The sequence below is a fragment of the Cynara cardunculus genome (genome assembly GCF_001531365.2).
Source record: "Cynara cardunculus var. scolymus isolate 2C chromosome LG 10, CcrdV1, whole genome shotgun sequence".
Taxonomy (NCBI): Eukaryota; Viridiplantae; Streptophyta; class Magnoliopsida; order Asterales; family Asteraceae; genus Cynara; species Cynara cardunculus.
The window spans coordinates 24,890-41,945 of NC_037537.1; the positions used below are offsets into that span (position 1 = coordinate 24,890).

Below are 17,056 nucleotides of genomic sequence, written 5' to 3' on the forward strand. Positions count from 1 at the left end.
AAGAACTTTTAAATAGTTAACTTGATATTAATATTAATATATATTTTTGCAAATTTTATATGATATTTTCAAGTTTATATTTTATTCAAAATAAAAACATTATCGCTTTCTCAAAACACATAAAATCGTATTATTCGACATAGATAAAAAAATAAAACGAAACATTGAAATCGAAATGTGAATGCATTGCACGAGTACCCTTCTAGTAATATTATAAAGCATTTGACATAAACTATTGAAAACCATTTTTTATGCATAAAATACTGTTTATTGATGCATATTACTTAAAATTCAATGTTATAAGTAATTTTGTATAAGTACAACTTATTAAAACTCTATTTTTAATTTCGTGTAACTAGCTGCAGATAAACATAATCAAATACATGATAAACATCAATTTTAAATATAGAATATTAAAAATATAGTTCAGATAATTATTGAGTTTTAACAGAATGTTTAATTATTATATTTTATAAAAAATTATATTAGTAAACCAAAAATAAATTACTTTGTTATTAAATCTAAATTAAATTACAATAAAAAATTGAATTAAAGAAGTTATACCAAAAAAATGAGAACTATTAAATAGTTAATTTGATACTAATATCGATTTTTTTAAAATTTTTATGCTATCTTCAAATTTAGATTTCATTCAAAAATAAAAACATTATTGTTTTCTCAAAACCACATAAAGTTGTATTATATCGATAGAGACAAAGAATAAAAACTAAACATTAAAGTCGAGATTTATCTCGCTGTATTACACGGATACCCTTCTAGTTAATAAAAAGACAGGAAGCAAAAAATTATATACTTAAGCCGTCCCTGAAAATCATCAATATATATATATATATATATATGTATGTATATATATATATATATATATATGTATATGTATATGTGTGTGTGTCATCTAAAAAACCTTAAGCTAAAAAAATAAATTCAAAACACAAGTCACAAGATTTTAACTTGAATCAAATGAAGCTCTACCTTTAACATTTAAAATAACCCAAGAATATGGTACAAGTTATTGTAACATTTGTAATGATGTTTGTTATTATTAAAATATAAATTTTCGGATTTATCGAATTATTCGGTTGCCAAATTGAAAATATTAAGTTCTTAGTACAAGTTGTTACTGGAAAAATGGTCGGAGAATGGCTGGAAAACGGTTAGGGAACCACCGAGAAATGGTCGGGGAACAACCAGCTGATGTGGCACAGCCTGGGATGGCATGTACCGCGGTCTGAGCCACGGGAACGTCTGTTTGGCACGTTTTTGGATACGGGAGACTTGGCTAGGTCATGGGAAGCCCCTAGAAGATCTTCTAAACCCGATTTCTTGGGGTTTTCACCCAATTATTTTCACCATCTTCCACTCTCCTCTTTTGGCAATTGTGGGAGCAAATGAAGAGGAGAACTTTAGAGATTGAAGGTCTATGGTAGATGGTCTTAAGATTACTGAAGAGGTAAACTTTTGGGTGTTTTGAGAAGTTGAAGCTTGTACCCATATTTGTTGTATTTCTACACTTGGTTGTGACCTAGATAAGGTTTCTAGAGATGTTTGCTTGTTGTTCAATTTGAAAGTTGTTGAATCTAAAAATGTTGTATTCAAGTATTTGTGCTTAATGTGTTTTAATATGCTTTATAGTGTAGATTTACATGCTTTGTAAGGTAGTTTGTAATCTTTAGGTATAAATAGGGTGGTTGTTAGTTGTGGTAGTTAACACATTGCATATCTTGTATACATTAGATCATTGAACACTCTGTACTTTCACTGTTTCAAAGTAATATACAACCGACTATTCAAAGTTCAATGTGTGTTCTTGATCTTGATCTAATTGATGTTATAGACTTGAATCTGAGATCTAACAATTGGTATCAGAGCAAACAGATTCAATTTGAATTGGTTTTTGAAGTGAATTGAAGCTGAATTCTTGAAATTGTGATCGAAACTTTCTGGTTTTATGTTCTAAACCGTTTTTGATCAATTTGATCAAATCGGACCATTTTGATTCGTTTTTAGCAGAATTGAATTCATTAAAAGTGTTTTTATATTGTTTTCAAAGGTTATTTCATCTAATTGTGAAGTTTTGATTAATTTTGGTCATTTTTGTGAAGTTGCTGGTTGAACACCTTCTCATCGCCTGTTGAATATTCATTGAGCGATGTTCATCATACTCATCGTCTGTTGAATGTATTCTTGAATATTCATTGCCCAAAGTTTTGGTTGATAAGGTGATTTCATCGCCCAAAGTACTGCACGGATTCGAATTTTCATCGACTATGTGATCTTATCACCTAAGTTTTGAAAGTTTTCTTGTACTCATCGCTCAAGTGATTAAGTGCGTTCATCGACCAAAGCTTTCTCATCACTTATTATTTTGTGAAAATTGTCTACGTGGTTGTTTTTCATCTCCCAAAGTATAGGCGATAACAGGACCTCATCGCTTAAAGCTTTAACTGATAACCTTGAGTGGATTACGTTTTGTGTTTCATCACCCAAAGAGGTGAACGATAACCCTTTCTCATCGCCCAACTCTTGGTCGATAAACCTGCTCATCGTCTACCCTATTGGTTGATAACCACTCTCATCGCCCATAATATCATCCGATAAGCATCCCTCATCGTCCAAAGCTGAGTGGATTCCTTTGTGAGCGATAATCAAAGATGAGCGGGTTGAGTGTGAGTGATACCCTTTGATGTGCGATAACCAAGTTTGTTGTCCAATAACACTTGTTGAGCGATATACAAGTTGTTTGAGAAATTGTTCAATTTTTTCAAGGATTTTATCTGCTTTTCAAAACCAGTTCCAGATTATTTTATGAACTGTCAGTTCCAGTCTTTTTGAAAATGTCTAAGGATATGTTGAGCATCGAGTCAGATTCCAAGCTTCCAAAACTAGCTGCCGGTGAGTATCAACAATAGAAGGTCAAAATGATCCATTTCTTGGATAATAAAGATGATAAGTTGATACAGTCTATTAAAAATGGACCTTATATAAGTTATGTGGATCTTGCTCGTTAGAGTACATCAGAGGGTATTGTTGTTCCTCTTTCAAAACAAAAAAAAGATCCTCAATATTATACTGACACAGAGAAACAAATAGTCCTGATAGACAATAAGACATTAACTTACATATGTCAACAATGTCCATTTTGAAGTCTTAAGATGTTTTCTTGATAATTATCAAATGTATTGATTATCTTGTGAGAGTTACATCTTTGGTACATTTGACTTTATAAATCTTGTGATATGCCTATATTTGGGGGATTTTGGACATTTTGATAAATAAATGACAAGAGTTTATTCATTTGATGATTTAAGGTATAAATGAAGATTATTTGACGTTAATGCACTTTTAATGTATTTCGTTTCATAAACCGTTTAGAAAATGTACCGAGTTGTGTTATGGGCCCTTTTGGAAATATAAAAGGTATGGTTTCAATTGAAAAATGATTGTCTTAATCAAAGATGAATTTTTGAGTTAATCATACTTTTGAAGCATTTGTTTGCATAAACATTGGTTAAATGCATTTTTATTGTTTATGTTGACTTTTATTTGAGTAATCAAATAAATATGGAGTTGTTGGTTTAATTTTGGCCCAATAGAGTTTTGGGGACATTTGTCTCGTTTAAATTGCTCAATATTGAGCTTGGACATGATTTGCATATCTTGTATCTTTATTTGAAAATTGCATATTTTGAGTGTGTTGGTCATTCAGTTAGAGTAATGTAATTTAGATTGTACTGCAATAGATTCATAAGCCTGTGAGTTAGTCTTTTTGTTAAAGGACAAAATTTGATGTTCTTACTTGGAGACCAATGCTTGAGTAAGTTATTTGGTTGTCTCGATATTTCAGAGGAACTCTTATGAATTGGACTCTGGGACCGTAAGTTTAGCGGAGGAAACCGTTGTAGGGTTGGACTCCGGGACCGTAAGTTTAGCGGAGGAAACCGTTGTAGGGTTGGACTCCGGGACTTTTGGTATTATGGAGAGGGATTCATATGGGGTCGGACTCCGAGACCTTCGGTATTGCAGATGTGATATCTTGTTGCGTCGGACTCCAGGACCCTAGGTACTACATTGATGAAATCATGAGCACCAGGACCCTTGTTTTGAGGCTTTGTCCTAGTAGAGTTGACACTAAGTCATCAGGGGTATTTCGGGAATGAACTTGTGCGGAGTCTGACTTTCGGACCTTAGGTATTATGGTGGAAACTTGAGAGGAGTTAGACACATGGATGGGGACCTTATGGTAATGCTTGATAACGTTGATGAATGACTTACTTTGTGTTTCACCATGATCGTTGAAACATGTCTTTCCTATCACTGAAAGGTTTTGTTTGGGTATAGAGTTTATCCATGTTTTCGTTGTTGTTTTGGGGTATGGTGTGTTATCCATAATTTGCGGTTTTGGATATTGAACCTTACTCACGTATTGGTGTTTTGGATAATAGAGTTTTATCCATGTTTCAGTAAATGAATTTATTCATGTTTTAGGTGAGTATTGAGCTTTAGCTTTATGTTAAAATGGGTGTTTTGGTTGCCAAGTTTTCATCATAAAATGGTGTGTATTTGAAAAAGATGTTGCTTTACATTAAATACATTTCATTTAGGAAATAATGATTAAAATAACATGCTTTCAGTTTTCCCGACACATCCTCAATGTTGGTTATGGGAGTGGCATACAATTTTCTATAAAAGCATGTGGATGAAAACTATGGTATGTACATGTTTATGTTTATGCGAAGTTATTATAAATGGTATTTTATAAGATTTTAAATATGTTTTATGTACGTTAAAATCATAGACTTAATTAAAAGGCCATGGGCTTGTATAGTAGTAATTCAACGGACCATTGATATGATTTGGAACTCTTGAATTTTATTTAACTCATAATTAACCAACCTCATGAATATACCCCATATATATATATATATATATATATGCATCATCATCATCATCATCATCATCATAAATCATAAGCAACAAGCTACATAAACTTCTAATATTGAATGTTAAATTTTTAATTTTTAGGTTGTTATTTGCTAGGGAGAGACGGTCTACGAAGCTCATTGACACCTCACTGAGTCTTAGGTTTTACATTTTTACCTTAATTACAGATAACAACACAATTAATTACCACTCCCAAGTTTGCATACAAAAAATAATTACAACCTTTCATTTGTTACCAACTATAGCTAGCTAGAAGAAATCAAAGTCAAGGTAATTCTTATTGCAACTTCTTTGGTTTGGATTTGGATTTGGATTTGGATTTGGAGCTTCTTTAGGGGGTAAATTGGTCATTTCACTTGTTGACGTTACAGCAAGAACCGCATGTCGTTGAAACTCAGCCGGGTTTGGGACATGGGGCGGTGTGGCACAACGGATGAGCGCCCAATTAATACCTTGAAAGAAAGGGTGTTGCTTGATCTCAGTGGCTCCTCGTTTATACGCCAACCTCTGCCCGGGTTCTTTCACAAGCAACCCCTTCATCAGATCCTTAGCCGAAAAACTAACGGCAGGTGATTCTGGGAAACTAAGAGGCTGACTCACAACATTACACAATGTAGCTCGATTGCTCGATCCTTTAAATGGAGTCCTACCAAATAACAATTCATATATGAATATCCCAAAGGTCCACCAATCTACTGCACTTCCATGACCATCACCTTTGATTATCTCAGGAGCCAAGTACTCATGGGTTCCCACAAACGACATGGACCTAGCACTTGTTGGTTCAGCCATAAGCTCCGGCAAAGGGCTAACTGGTTCGTTTCCCTTTTCCTTCTTAGATATGCTCGAAAAGAAGCGAGGAGAGAAGCATGATGTCGGGACAGCACATGAAGGCGCGATGCAGTACATGGCATTATTATTATTATTATTATTATTATTGTTATTATTATTATTATTATTCTTGTGGATAGGTTGGTTGTTCATATTCACCAAAGTCGGACTGACACTGCAACGAAGTGAGAGAGATCAAAATCTGAAAGCATTATATGCCCGTCTTCCCTTACTAGAATATTTTCTGGTTTAAGGTCACGATAAACGATCCCAAGCATGTGAAGATATTCTAAAGCTAACAGCACCTCTGCTACATAAAATCTGCAGATATATTAACAACATTAGTACCAATTAGTTGAAGATTTAATTGTGGAAAACAAAAAGAAGATTACTTGACAGCTTGCTCAGTGAAGTGTTTCCTTGGTTGTCTCTGCCTAAGAGTGTGCAGATCACCTCCAGGACAGAATTCCATCACCAAACATGAGAATTTATCAGTCTCAAAATGGGTGTAAAGAGTTGGAAGAAAAGGATGGTCTAAAGATTGCAATATCTGTCTTTCGGTTTGAGCACGAATTAGCTTTTTTCGACCGGCTAGAGATGTTTTATCCATGACTTTGATTGCAAAATAAGCTTTGGTTCCTGTTAAATCTGCCAAATATACACTTCCAATATCTCCACAGCCTAATCTTTTCAATAATCTGAAATGGGTCAAACCTAATGAACCATCTTTTGATTGTATGGCTTCCCATCTTATATCATTAGATTTGTTATGTGGCTTGTTCATCCTACTGCTATGGAAACTAGTACAACTGCTCTCATCACTTGCATCGCTGCTGCTCGAGCTACTCTTCCCGCTCTCCACGAAATCGACATTTGCACTTGCACTTGCACTCGTTTTCGTAATGCTGCTGTTTCCATCACTCATCTTACCTGAAACTGAGCTGTTCTTCACACTTAAAGATGTTACTTTTTCTTGATCCACAGCTGATTCCCTTTTAGTAATCAGTAACTCGGAAGCCACTTGAGCTCCCAGATTGTCTTTAGCTACATGGGTTTTGGAGGCCATTATTGTACTATATATCAAATGTAATTCGGATAGTGATAAAGATTTCCATCAAGAACATATAACATATGTTATTCCAAGCTCGGCAAACAAGATGTGAAGGGCAAATTAGATGATTGAATATAATAATAATGAAGAGGAAAGGGGAAACAAGAAAATCTTGTTAACCAAAGCAAGGAGTTGATTAAAAATGGAGCAGTCAATTGTCAAGTACAAGTAGAAGGCATGTCAAGCAACCAGTAATGTAAGAAGAAAAGCACCATGAAAATGAAATGAAATGAAAGAAATTGCAGAGAGTGGAAGGAGCACCTGCAGAAACAATGAATGATTATGAAGTCAATGAAGAAAGATTAGCAGGAAGAGTGTAGCATAATCGTAAAACACAGTTGGATAAAATAGAATCAAGAATGAAGGTATGGTGTTGAAGGATGATGGATATGGGAAAGTGATGGTTGAACAGCATCAAAGACCATATGATATGAGTAGTCAAAAGCAAAAGCAAAAGCATAAACCTTTCCTTGCTTTTATTAAAATGAAATCAAATGAGAAAGGGTCCCAATTTGGAATCAAGATTTTTTGGTCTAAAAACCAGAAATTCCTCCACAGTAGAATGACAAATATACCCTCCACTCCAACCTGTTTTTTCTTCCAATAATGCTTGTTTACTGTTGAAAGCAAAGACAAGAGAGAGGGGTCAAATTTCCATTCCTTTGCCCTTCAAACACACACACACACACACACATTCTTTGACTATAACTCCAGAACCTTCCTATCCTATCCTTCAATCATTTTTGTCCTTGTCCCCTCCACACCCTAAAACCAATCTTTCATTTTTTGTTGCTATATATTATTACCTTCCTTACAATGAAATGAAATACTAATAAACAAGAGTTTGGTATGAATTTGGGAGTTACGGGTTGTGGGCGTGCCAACAAGGCTAAAATTGACATCATATTTGAATTAGCATTATCATGAATTTATGACAAGAAAAAACCCGATTTGGTTTACCATATCAATCTTAACAAAGACAGATTATGCTCTTCCACATGCCCAACTTGTCTCGAACCACACATGTACATGCCATGCTACTTTCGACATGATGTGATAAGGATGAAACGATATGGTCCAAAAGATCAATATTACATCAAAAGCTGGTTTCTTCCTTTTAGTCATACAATTGATGAGTGTTTCTCTAATGGTTCATTTTATGTTCTTTTTAGCTTCATTCTAGAATAAACATGTTAAAAAAAACAAATGTACACGAGTGCAATATACAAAGAATTAACTGTTTGAACATCACAACCAATTAACCTAGTGCTACATGGTTACATCTCCATTCAAACTATTTCATTGCCAGATCTTACGTTATAGTAATATATATATATATATATATATATATATATATATATATATATATATATATATATATATAATCTTCTAACTTTATCAAGTCATGTAACTAGAACGATGCGAAACTGATCCTTAATGTTGAAATTCATGTTAACAACTATTACTAACGACACATCATACCATTTTTGTATTATAAGATTGTCTCGGTCCAAAGATACGAATATTTTGTCACTTGTAATTCCTATGACAAATAAGAACGTTGTCTATTAGTTATAGAATGAGCCAAGAATGACATGTAATATGCAAATGTTGACATCAAGAATGTGTGTTAACAAATGGATAAACTTTTCTGACAATTAATTATGCATATACTTGAATTTGCAGTTGGCACAAATATTATCAAAAGATCGACGGTTGTATGATATTCAAGCATGCAACATTGCTTTACGCCGTGCTACATTGAACATGTATGCTTCCTGTTAAATATAAATAACTTATACAATTATTTGGGTATAAAGTTGATTACCGACAATCCCAAGTGAGGGAGCATTTTGCATACTTCCCTTTACAATTGTACATACTTTCCTCACGTTAGTAGGGTATCAAAGCCTACACATCTTCTGATTTTTTTGCATATCATGTAATGATTTGTTTTGAAGAGGGAATTGTAGCAATGCACTTCTTTCAAAAATGAACCCATAATTCATGTTCTAAATGCCTAACCCCCTTCATTTCTTCTCTTCAGACCTATCTTAACATCATTCATGGTTAGGTTAGGGTATCCTTTACCTTTACATAGATTATTGAGTCAGCAAAGCTAGTTTACCTTTCTGGAAGTGAACATATATATCTATCTTTGCATTAGTGTCTTTCATCTCCATAATCAAGCCATCAAATATGTTCACTTGAGACTTGATTATAACGGGGTGTTTGGTTTGTAGATAGCGGCGATGGTGGCAACGACCACGACGATGGTGGTATTGCATAAATTGGATGCAAAGGGTATTTTTCTTTTATCTTTTTAGAATCAAATTATGAAGAATTGAATCCGTTATATTTGGCTAGGAATGTAATTCAAGTCCTTGACTTATGCCAAGGAACGGAATTCAATTCTTTGACTTCTGTCAAGACATGATCAAATCGCTCCATCTCAGATTTGACGGAATCCAATCAATTCCATCAGTGAACCAAATGCAGGAATGGACTTTGTCAATAGAATCAACATTCTAATTCCTTTATAGTCCAAAGAACCAAACGCCCCTTCGATTGACGCTTCATCCTTCATCTTGCAAGTAAAAAATATATTTCGTAAGATTAGACCTTCATGAGGGACTTTTTTGAGGTATAGTACCTCTTGCAACGATGTTCATGTTTGATTTTTGAGATCACATCTTGGCTCAATGCAAATTACAAAATGGTGAGAGTTCATTCCTCCATCCCTATAATTCAGCCTCAAATTAGTTTGCAGTCTCATTCAGAGATAAGGCAATGAACACAATTTCCTCACTCCATTGTCACTTTCCAAAGTCTCTGTCCACATTCCATCTTTCAATCTCAAGTGCAGATCTGGATGGTGATGTATGTATCCTTAATGTAGGTGGTCTGTGGCTTTTGATGTGATAGCCATCTCTAAATACACACAACAATGCAGAACAACTTGGATCGAATAATCAAGAATGACTAACACAACGATTAAGTGATCAAGAAAACACACTAAACTTTCTTTGATTTATGAGAAAAATGGTGTACATCCAAGGAGAATGCTTTTGTTGATCAAACAAGAAACCAGACAATTGAATCGCCCAACTCCATTGCAGGCAGTTGCATATAATCTATCTTCACTTGCTAATTTTATGTAGCCAACAACTAATATATGCCAAAATTCACCATGCATTAAACATGAAACTTGGTCCAACGTAATTAACAAGTGACATAAATCAATCTCATAACTAATAAATCATAGATTGAATGTCAAATAGTAAAAGCTGCAATCTACTTGAGCATTGAATCGTTTTGCTAATTTGAAAAGAAAAACGTAACATACATGGTACAAGGCTTTGCAGCATTATTTCCGTAACGGCACACAGTGTCTTGAATTTCTTCATTCTCTCGAGGTTGATTATGCTTTTATTCATGATTTCATCAGATCCAAAATGTCTGAAATTTGGTTTGTGTAATAATCAGGTTGGATTTGATTTGAGGGGTCTTGGAGTGTTGACTGGCTTGTCACACCTGCATGCATCCATCATCAACATATATATCTAAATACATAACACAAAACATACAATATATAAACTTATGGACCTGAAAGGACAAGTAGAGTTGTGCAGCCAGCATTCTGTCCAAATAAAATATCCGTGTCCAATCTGTCACCCACCATGCACATTTTAGACGTTGGAATGTTGTATCTGCAGAAACAATTTTCATAATGAAACCAATTAAGAAAACAGCTTAATTAACCATTAGCTGCCTGCCATAATGTTAGAATATGCTTGCTTACTTTTTCTGTAAGAAGTCCATCAAAAAGGTTGACGGTTTTCCAACTACAATAGGCTCTTTCTCTGTTGATCCACAGATTGCAGCAACCATACATCCAGCACCTGGCCATTCTTGTAGATCAGTCATATTTCCAGTCGCATCACGGTTGGTAGCAATGAAAATGCACCCTGGATTTTCACGAATGCAAAGAGTTCCATATCTGCACACCATTTCCATCCATAACTACTACACTAACTTCAATCAAAATATTCAACTCACTATCTTATTCTTACTGTAGTTTGTAATAGTTTATATATTGATCAAGTCCAACCACGACCGCTCCAACCTGCCATCATTAATATAAAAAACAAACAGCTGGTATTCATATACTACATATTAAGCAGGAAAAGAACAAGTTTAAAAATTATTTAACTACAGCATGTTATATTACACTCTTATCGTGCTCGAAGAGAGTGTTTGCTTTAAGTTGCACAATCTTTTTCGCATCTTCCTGCACAACCATACATTAACATCAACATCATTTATCATGGGTATTTTCAATTTTAAAAAAGAAACAAAGATGAAGGAAAAAGGACAAGTATCCTAGTGGTAAATAACCGTGAATTAACTTCCAGCTCCTAAGCAAGGAGGATGATAATGCGCAAGTTGTTTAACGTCTAAAGTTTATATTTGAAGGATACATCAATACAACTGTTATGCCACCACGTATGAAAAAAATACTACAAAGCAAAAGAGAAGTTCTCAGGGTTAACTTTGGCAGTATTTTAGAGGAAGGTGCAGGGAGAAGCTTTTCCCAGACCCTTATAAAGATGGCTAAAACAAATGAGTTCAGCATTGCCCAATCAAACATGGTTTCTAAGGAGAAATGGTAGAATATAAGACCAACAATAGACTGTTACTGTGACGTACGTCAATGAATTAAAGCTTGAGATAGTGAAAGCTTACAGGACCACCAATCCCAGTAAAACCAGCAAGTTTCAGCTCTTCTAATATGCCTTCCCCACCTATTACATACACCTGCACCCAGATAATGACATGCATCTGCATTACTAAAAACAATAGCAGCAACATAGGGGAATTGGATCACTAGACGTTGAATAATATTGGGCTATTTTGAGATCAGAACATACTTGAGTAAAAACTTCAACTACAAAAAAATAAGAATAAACTTCAACAACAAAAATTGACCTTCTTCTCTGGAGGAAATTTGTTGACTTTCAAATACATAGCCGCTGCGAATGATGAAGAAAATATCTCCTCCTGTAAGCACTTGGAGTTTGAGTATTGCATTTGTAAACAAGACATTCTATCGATATGAAATTAGCTAAAGGAACATAACAAACCTCAGTAACTGAGATTCCAAGGGATTGGAACTTTTGGGCATATTGTCTTCTAGACTTTGTTGAATTGTTGGTCACAAAAACCAACTTCTTCCCCTGTAATAAACAACTTGAAAGTAAATAAAGAATCTAATTTGAAGATAAAGAGCATCATAATCTAAAGATTATCGAAACTGCAAGCTTAACTTAACCAAAAAGACAATCGTGGTATGGTATAAAATGTTACAGTTAAAAGTATTCAAACTAGTGCTGTTCTCTTGGAGAAACATAAACTGTTCGGATGGCACATTATAAGCACTTGAGGAAACAAAAAGAGTACCCTCCCCCCCACTTTTACTGAAATTTAGAGTGAATTTTCCAATTAATTGTCCTAAATGACAATCCTATTAAATGTGGAAGGATCCAATATACTCAACACTATGCGGTATCCTTGATCTTTACAAATCTGAAAAGTGGACACTAATCATATGACCAAAAGGGTCCTTTTTGCTCATGTTCTTTTGTATTTTTTTAGCTAACAGAGGCATCATCAACACAGAAAGAGAAAGTTTATGTTCATGGTGTCATGATCTGCTGGAGTCAGTCACTGTAAATGGACTCAATTGACTTAGTGTAAGCTGTTTCTATGAATGGAGATTCCTGGCTAACCTTTAGAAATTCTCCTCAGATTGGCCTTCCGAGATGGGTATTAAGGCCATTGTTCTATATGGGATATGTAGTTAGCTTGGTAGGAGAAGGCATTCAGTGATTCCATATAGAAGAAGGATCGGTTAGCTCATGGGTATTAAGGCCATTGCTCCTCCGGACAGGCCAACCATGTGTTTGCCTAATTGTCTATCTTGTACTCATGCTACAAATTGGTTTGTGATTGGAGAAGATGTTAAGGTCTCAAATGTGTTGACCTAATCTTAGAAGATATCAGTCATTGTAATTTGTATAGTTTCAACATCCCTTATCAGTTATGGTTGAAGGATGTTTCATCAATGCACTTGCTTTTCACCAGAAAGAAGAAATAAATAAGCAAGCAAAAGATAACCTTGGACCTAAGCATCTCCAATGTCTGTGGAACGCCATCAATCAGTGTATCTCCCTTCCATATTACACCTAATCATCAAAAAAATACAAAGTGACAGCATCATTCATTAAGATTTCTGCATTCTCTGTTTCCAGATAAGGAATAAATAAGATAAAGGAAAAACGATTATTGTTCCAAGAGGGTAAAGGCAACGATATCGAAAAAACGAACCATCGCAGTCGAAAAGGAAAGCATCAAGTGAATCGAAGAGGTCCCGAACGTTGGTGGGAGACAAATGGTGGCAAGGAGGAGTTAGTTTTTGGTCGCCCATGATTATGATTAAGATTATGATTATGAAGTTGGCTCTCTTTGAAAGATGGGAAGGACTATGAAGTTGGCTCTCTTTGAAAGATGCGAAGGACTAAGGAGAGCAAAGGGGAAAGTAATTGCGTTAATTCACAGGTGAATACGATTGATTACGCACTCCATCTTCTTTGTCTGCAATCATCTTATTGGTTCGTTTTCATCGAAGAGAATCACTTTCTCTCTTCGTTTATTCATGTAAGGCGAGGGGTTTTGAGGCACGTGCCCTTTCCTTTATTTATTTTTGATAAAAATTATGTTTTTAGAATCTATCTATAAAAATTACGATTTTCATTTCTATAGTTTAGATATTTCTATAATGTATAAATCATTGTTATTTTCGTTTTTATGATTTATAATTATTATTGTTTTAATTCTTTTTATTATATTAGTCTATTGTGCTTAAAAATGTAAGAACTAGTTCAGAGACGAAAATAACAATAAACTACAAACCATAATGTTTAGACCATAGAAACGAAAATCAATTTTTTTAGCAAAACCATAAGAACGAAAAATGTAGTTTACTTGAACATTCTCATTCTCATTCTCATGGTTTGTGTTTTTTTTTTCTTTTTCTTTTTGGAGTAAATTACATATTTGGTGTATGTGGTTATATACAAATTATGGGTAATGTTATTCTAAACAAAATAATTATAAGTATTGTTGTTGTAACTTTCTTTTTGTTATGAGTTAGATTCATTGATTTTTACCCCTTAACTTAAACTCAATTAAACCACCCATGTACCCCTTGGGTGATGGGATTTTTTCCTTTTTTTTTTTTTTTGTCATTTTAAGACTATTTTTTAATATTTATTTTTATTTTACAGCTTTTTAAATGTAATTTATACAAGTCTTTTGAAACATTAAATGAAGAGGAAAAAAAAAAAGACTTGTGGCCAATTCACGACCTACCTTTTCTCCCGCGCCCTCCCTCCCACCTCAACTCAGGCCACCATGTCCTCCTCACTGTTCATCATTCGTCCTCCCTACACCATCGATCATCAGAGAACTCAAACAACCATGGTCCATGCCCACCACTGACAGGCTCCATCTCCATTGAACCTAGATCTGAAAAATCCCAATTTTGGTGTGTGTGCGTGGAACGAAAATGAAGATGATGAACATCTATAAGGTTCTTTTGGCAAGATATCGACTCATTTGCCTCTGGAAAAGATTAAGATGAAGCGTGTCAAACCACAGGTTGAAGAAATCAAAGGAGACATTCAAAAATCGACAAAAATTGAAAGTTTTGCATCAACTTCATCTTCTTCTTGTTGGATATTAAGTGCAAATTTGGTCAGCTGAATGTCATTACTTTTTGTTAGCTTTTATTTTTGTTGAAGAACCCACTTTGCGGATCATGTGCAAGTGGGCTTTTTTTCTCGTTTTTTTGTTTGTGTAATGGCCATAAAGCCTCTGTTTTTCTTTCAATTATATGTTAAGGATTCAACAAACTCTTCAATTTTTTACACCTGTTTATGATTATTTATGTTCTTATTAAGATTTTGTACTTCAAGATTTTTTTATGGTTTTTTGATATGGTATGAATTTTAGGAGTTTTTTAGATTTAGGATTCTTGTTGTTGTTGCACTCTAGACGGGTTCGGGACAAATTTCTTGCTCTTGTTGATGAATTTCATATTTCTGTGCTCTTGATTTAATTATGGCTCTTTCTTGTAGTTGAAAAAGATGGGAAGAAATCGATGACGAAAACCGCAAATCTGTACAAATTGAGGTAAAATAATGGGCTTTTATTGTTAATTTGTTCTTCAGAAAATGGGTTTGGGTTGTTGCTTTTGTTCCTATCCTATTCTCCAGTATATCCTCTTTTCTCCGACGATGACCCACGATAATGGTCATCTTCTCTGGCTACCCTCCAGTAATACATAGATTTCTCTCACACACAACACGAATAATTCACTTGTATAAATTGCATTAAAACACTTGCTCTAAAAAATCATTAAAGGAATAGCTAAAATGAATTTCCCTTACATGAAAGGCACGTCAGAGGTTTGACGACAAAAGATCTAACAGAGTTAGCTTAAGGGACCCAATCTATAACACAAATGAAACCATAATAACTGAATAACAATACTTGTAATTATTTCGTTTGGAAGATATTCTCAATTATTTTTATATAACTACAAAGACCAAATTTGAAATTTATTCTTTGTGTATTTCATCATTAAGATACACCAATGTAATATGTAGATATAGTAGCTTTTTAGGACTGTAATCAAAATGATGTGATAATCGGATTTTCGATTATAAAAGTTCGGGGTGATTCTTGAAAGGTAATGGTAAGTGGATGGATTTAAATTGATTATATGTTTAATTGTTTAAAATAATCTCACCGCCTTTTATGATTTATGATTGTTTATGTGAGATATTTGTTTTATCTCATGGGTGAGTGTGAAATCTTGATATTAAAACTAATAAACCTCCACCGCCTGTTTGGTTTCATATAAAAGGTAATGGATAAGAAAAGTGAGAGAGAAAACTTCACTGTGTGTTTTCTTGTGTGAATCCTACGTGAAATCTGTAAGAAGAAGAGGAAGTGATTCTGTGTTTATATTTGGAAGTTGTTGATGTATGAATTCATCTTTATATACGTGAAAACAATGCGAGTTTATGTTATCAAATTTCTTTATTTGGTATTTGAAATATTGAACTGTATGGTTCTTACTTGAAAAGATGATGAAATTGTTTCTTGAAGCTGTTTTGAGTTTGATGGTGAAACTGTGTATAAAACTGTAAGGTTCTTATATAAGTTTTTTTTATATAAATGTTTTGATGTCATTATTGGCAAAATTATGAATTTTTTATGATTATATCTTTTGTGGAAATAAATGTGGCATATCAAGAAGAGGTGTATATTGGGATAAGGGTGACATATCAAGAAGATGTGCATATTGGGATAAGGGTGACAATTGTGAAATCTGGATTTTGATCATGTGTTTTTGTTATCACATCCTTATGATGCGATGCCTTTGAGTTATCACATCTGTGTGATGCGAGGACTTGGGTTATTAGGGATGGTGATTTGCCTTGACCCGGTGGGGAACCCTGTTCACCCGACCCTAATGGGGACGGCGATTACCCACTAAAACGGGTCCCGAGGCCGGGGATCCCAGTAGACTCAAACCGGGATCGGGGTCAGGGTCGGGGCCGCGGGATGTTACTCAAACCAGGGTCGGGGTCGGGGCCAGGGATCCCCGGTAGAATCAAACTAAGGGATATTCTTCATGGGGTTTGACCGGGGATTTACCGGGGTTTGACCAGGTTTTGACCAGGGACAGGATGTTAATCCCCGTACCCGCCGGGGACCAGGGCTGGGGTTAGGGGATGCTACTACAAATCGGGGTCGGGACCGGGGATTACAATCCACCTCATCCCCACCCCGTTGCCATGTCTATGGGTTATTGCTTCCAATTGATGTGATAACAACATTATTGTGATGAGAAGGAAAATTGTTTATAACCAGAAAGGTTTTGAAAGGTTGTGCTTTTGAATTAACTATGTTTTTGGGTTGGTCTGGTTTCTGGATGACTTTACTTCAAATCATTTGATAAATGGAGGGTTGATGAGGAATCGGAGAGGGCTCTGGTTGATCTTCATATTTAACCAAAAGGCCTCT

General features: G+C 34.7%; 1 protein-coding gene and 1 pseudogene across 1 annotated transcript; both read right to left on the reverse strand.

The window, feature by feature from the left end:
* Nucleotides 1-5,178: 5,178 nt before the first annotated feature.
* On the reverse strand, nucleotides 5,179-7,264 carry LOC112519326 (annotated as a pseudogene).
* A 2,814-nt stretch (nucleotides 7,265-10,078) lies between these two features.
* On the reverse strand, nucleotides 10,079-13,585 carry LOC112519239 (phosphoglycolate phosphatase 2). Its single transcript, XM_025127257.1, has 10 exons — nucleotides 13,289-13,585; nucleotides 13,079-13,146; nucleotides 12,046-12,138; nucleotides 11,891-11,962; nucleotides 11,648-11,719; nucleotides 11,133-11,192; nucleotides 10,975-11,027; nucleotides 10,704-10,901; nucleotides 10,508-10,611; nucleotides 10,079-10,435 (listed from the first exon to the last, which is right to left on the reverse strand). Exons 1-10 carry the CDS (start codon nucleotides 13,386-13,388, stop codon nucleotides 10,335-10,337), a joined length of 921 nt encoding a protein of 306 aa, XP_024983025.1. The 5' UTR covers nucleotides 13,389-13,585; the 3' UTR covers nucleotides 10,079-10,334.
* Between the last annotated feature and the right edge of the window lie 3,471 nt (nucleotides 13,586-17,056).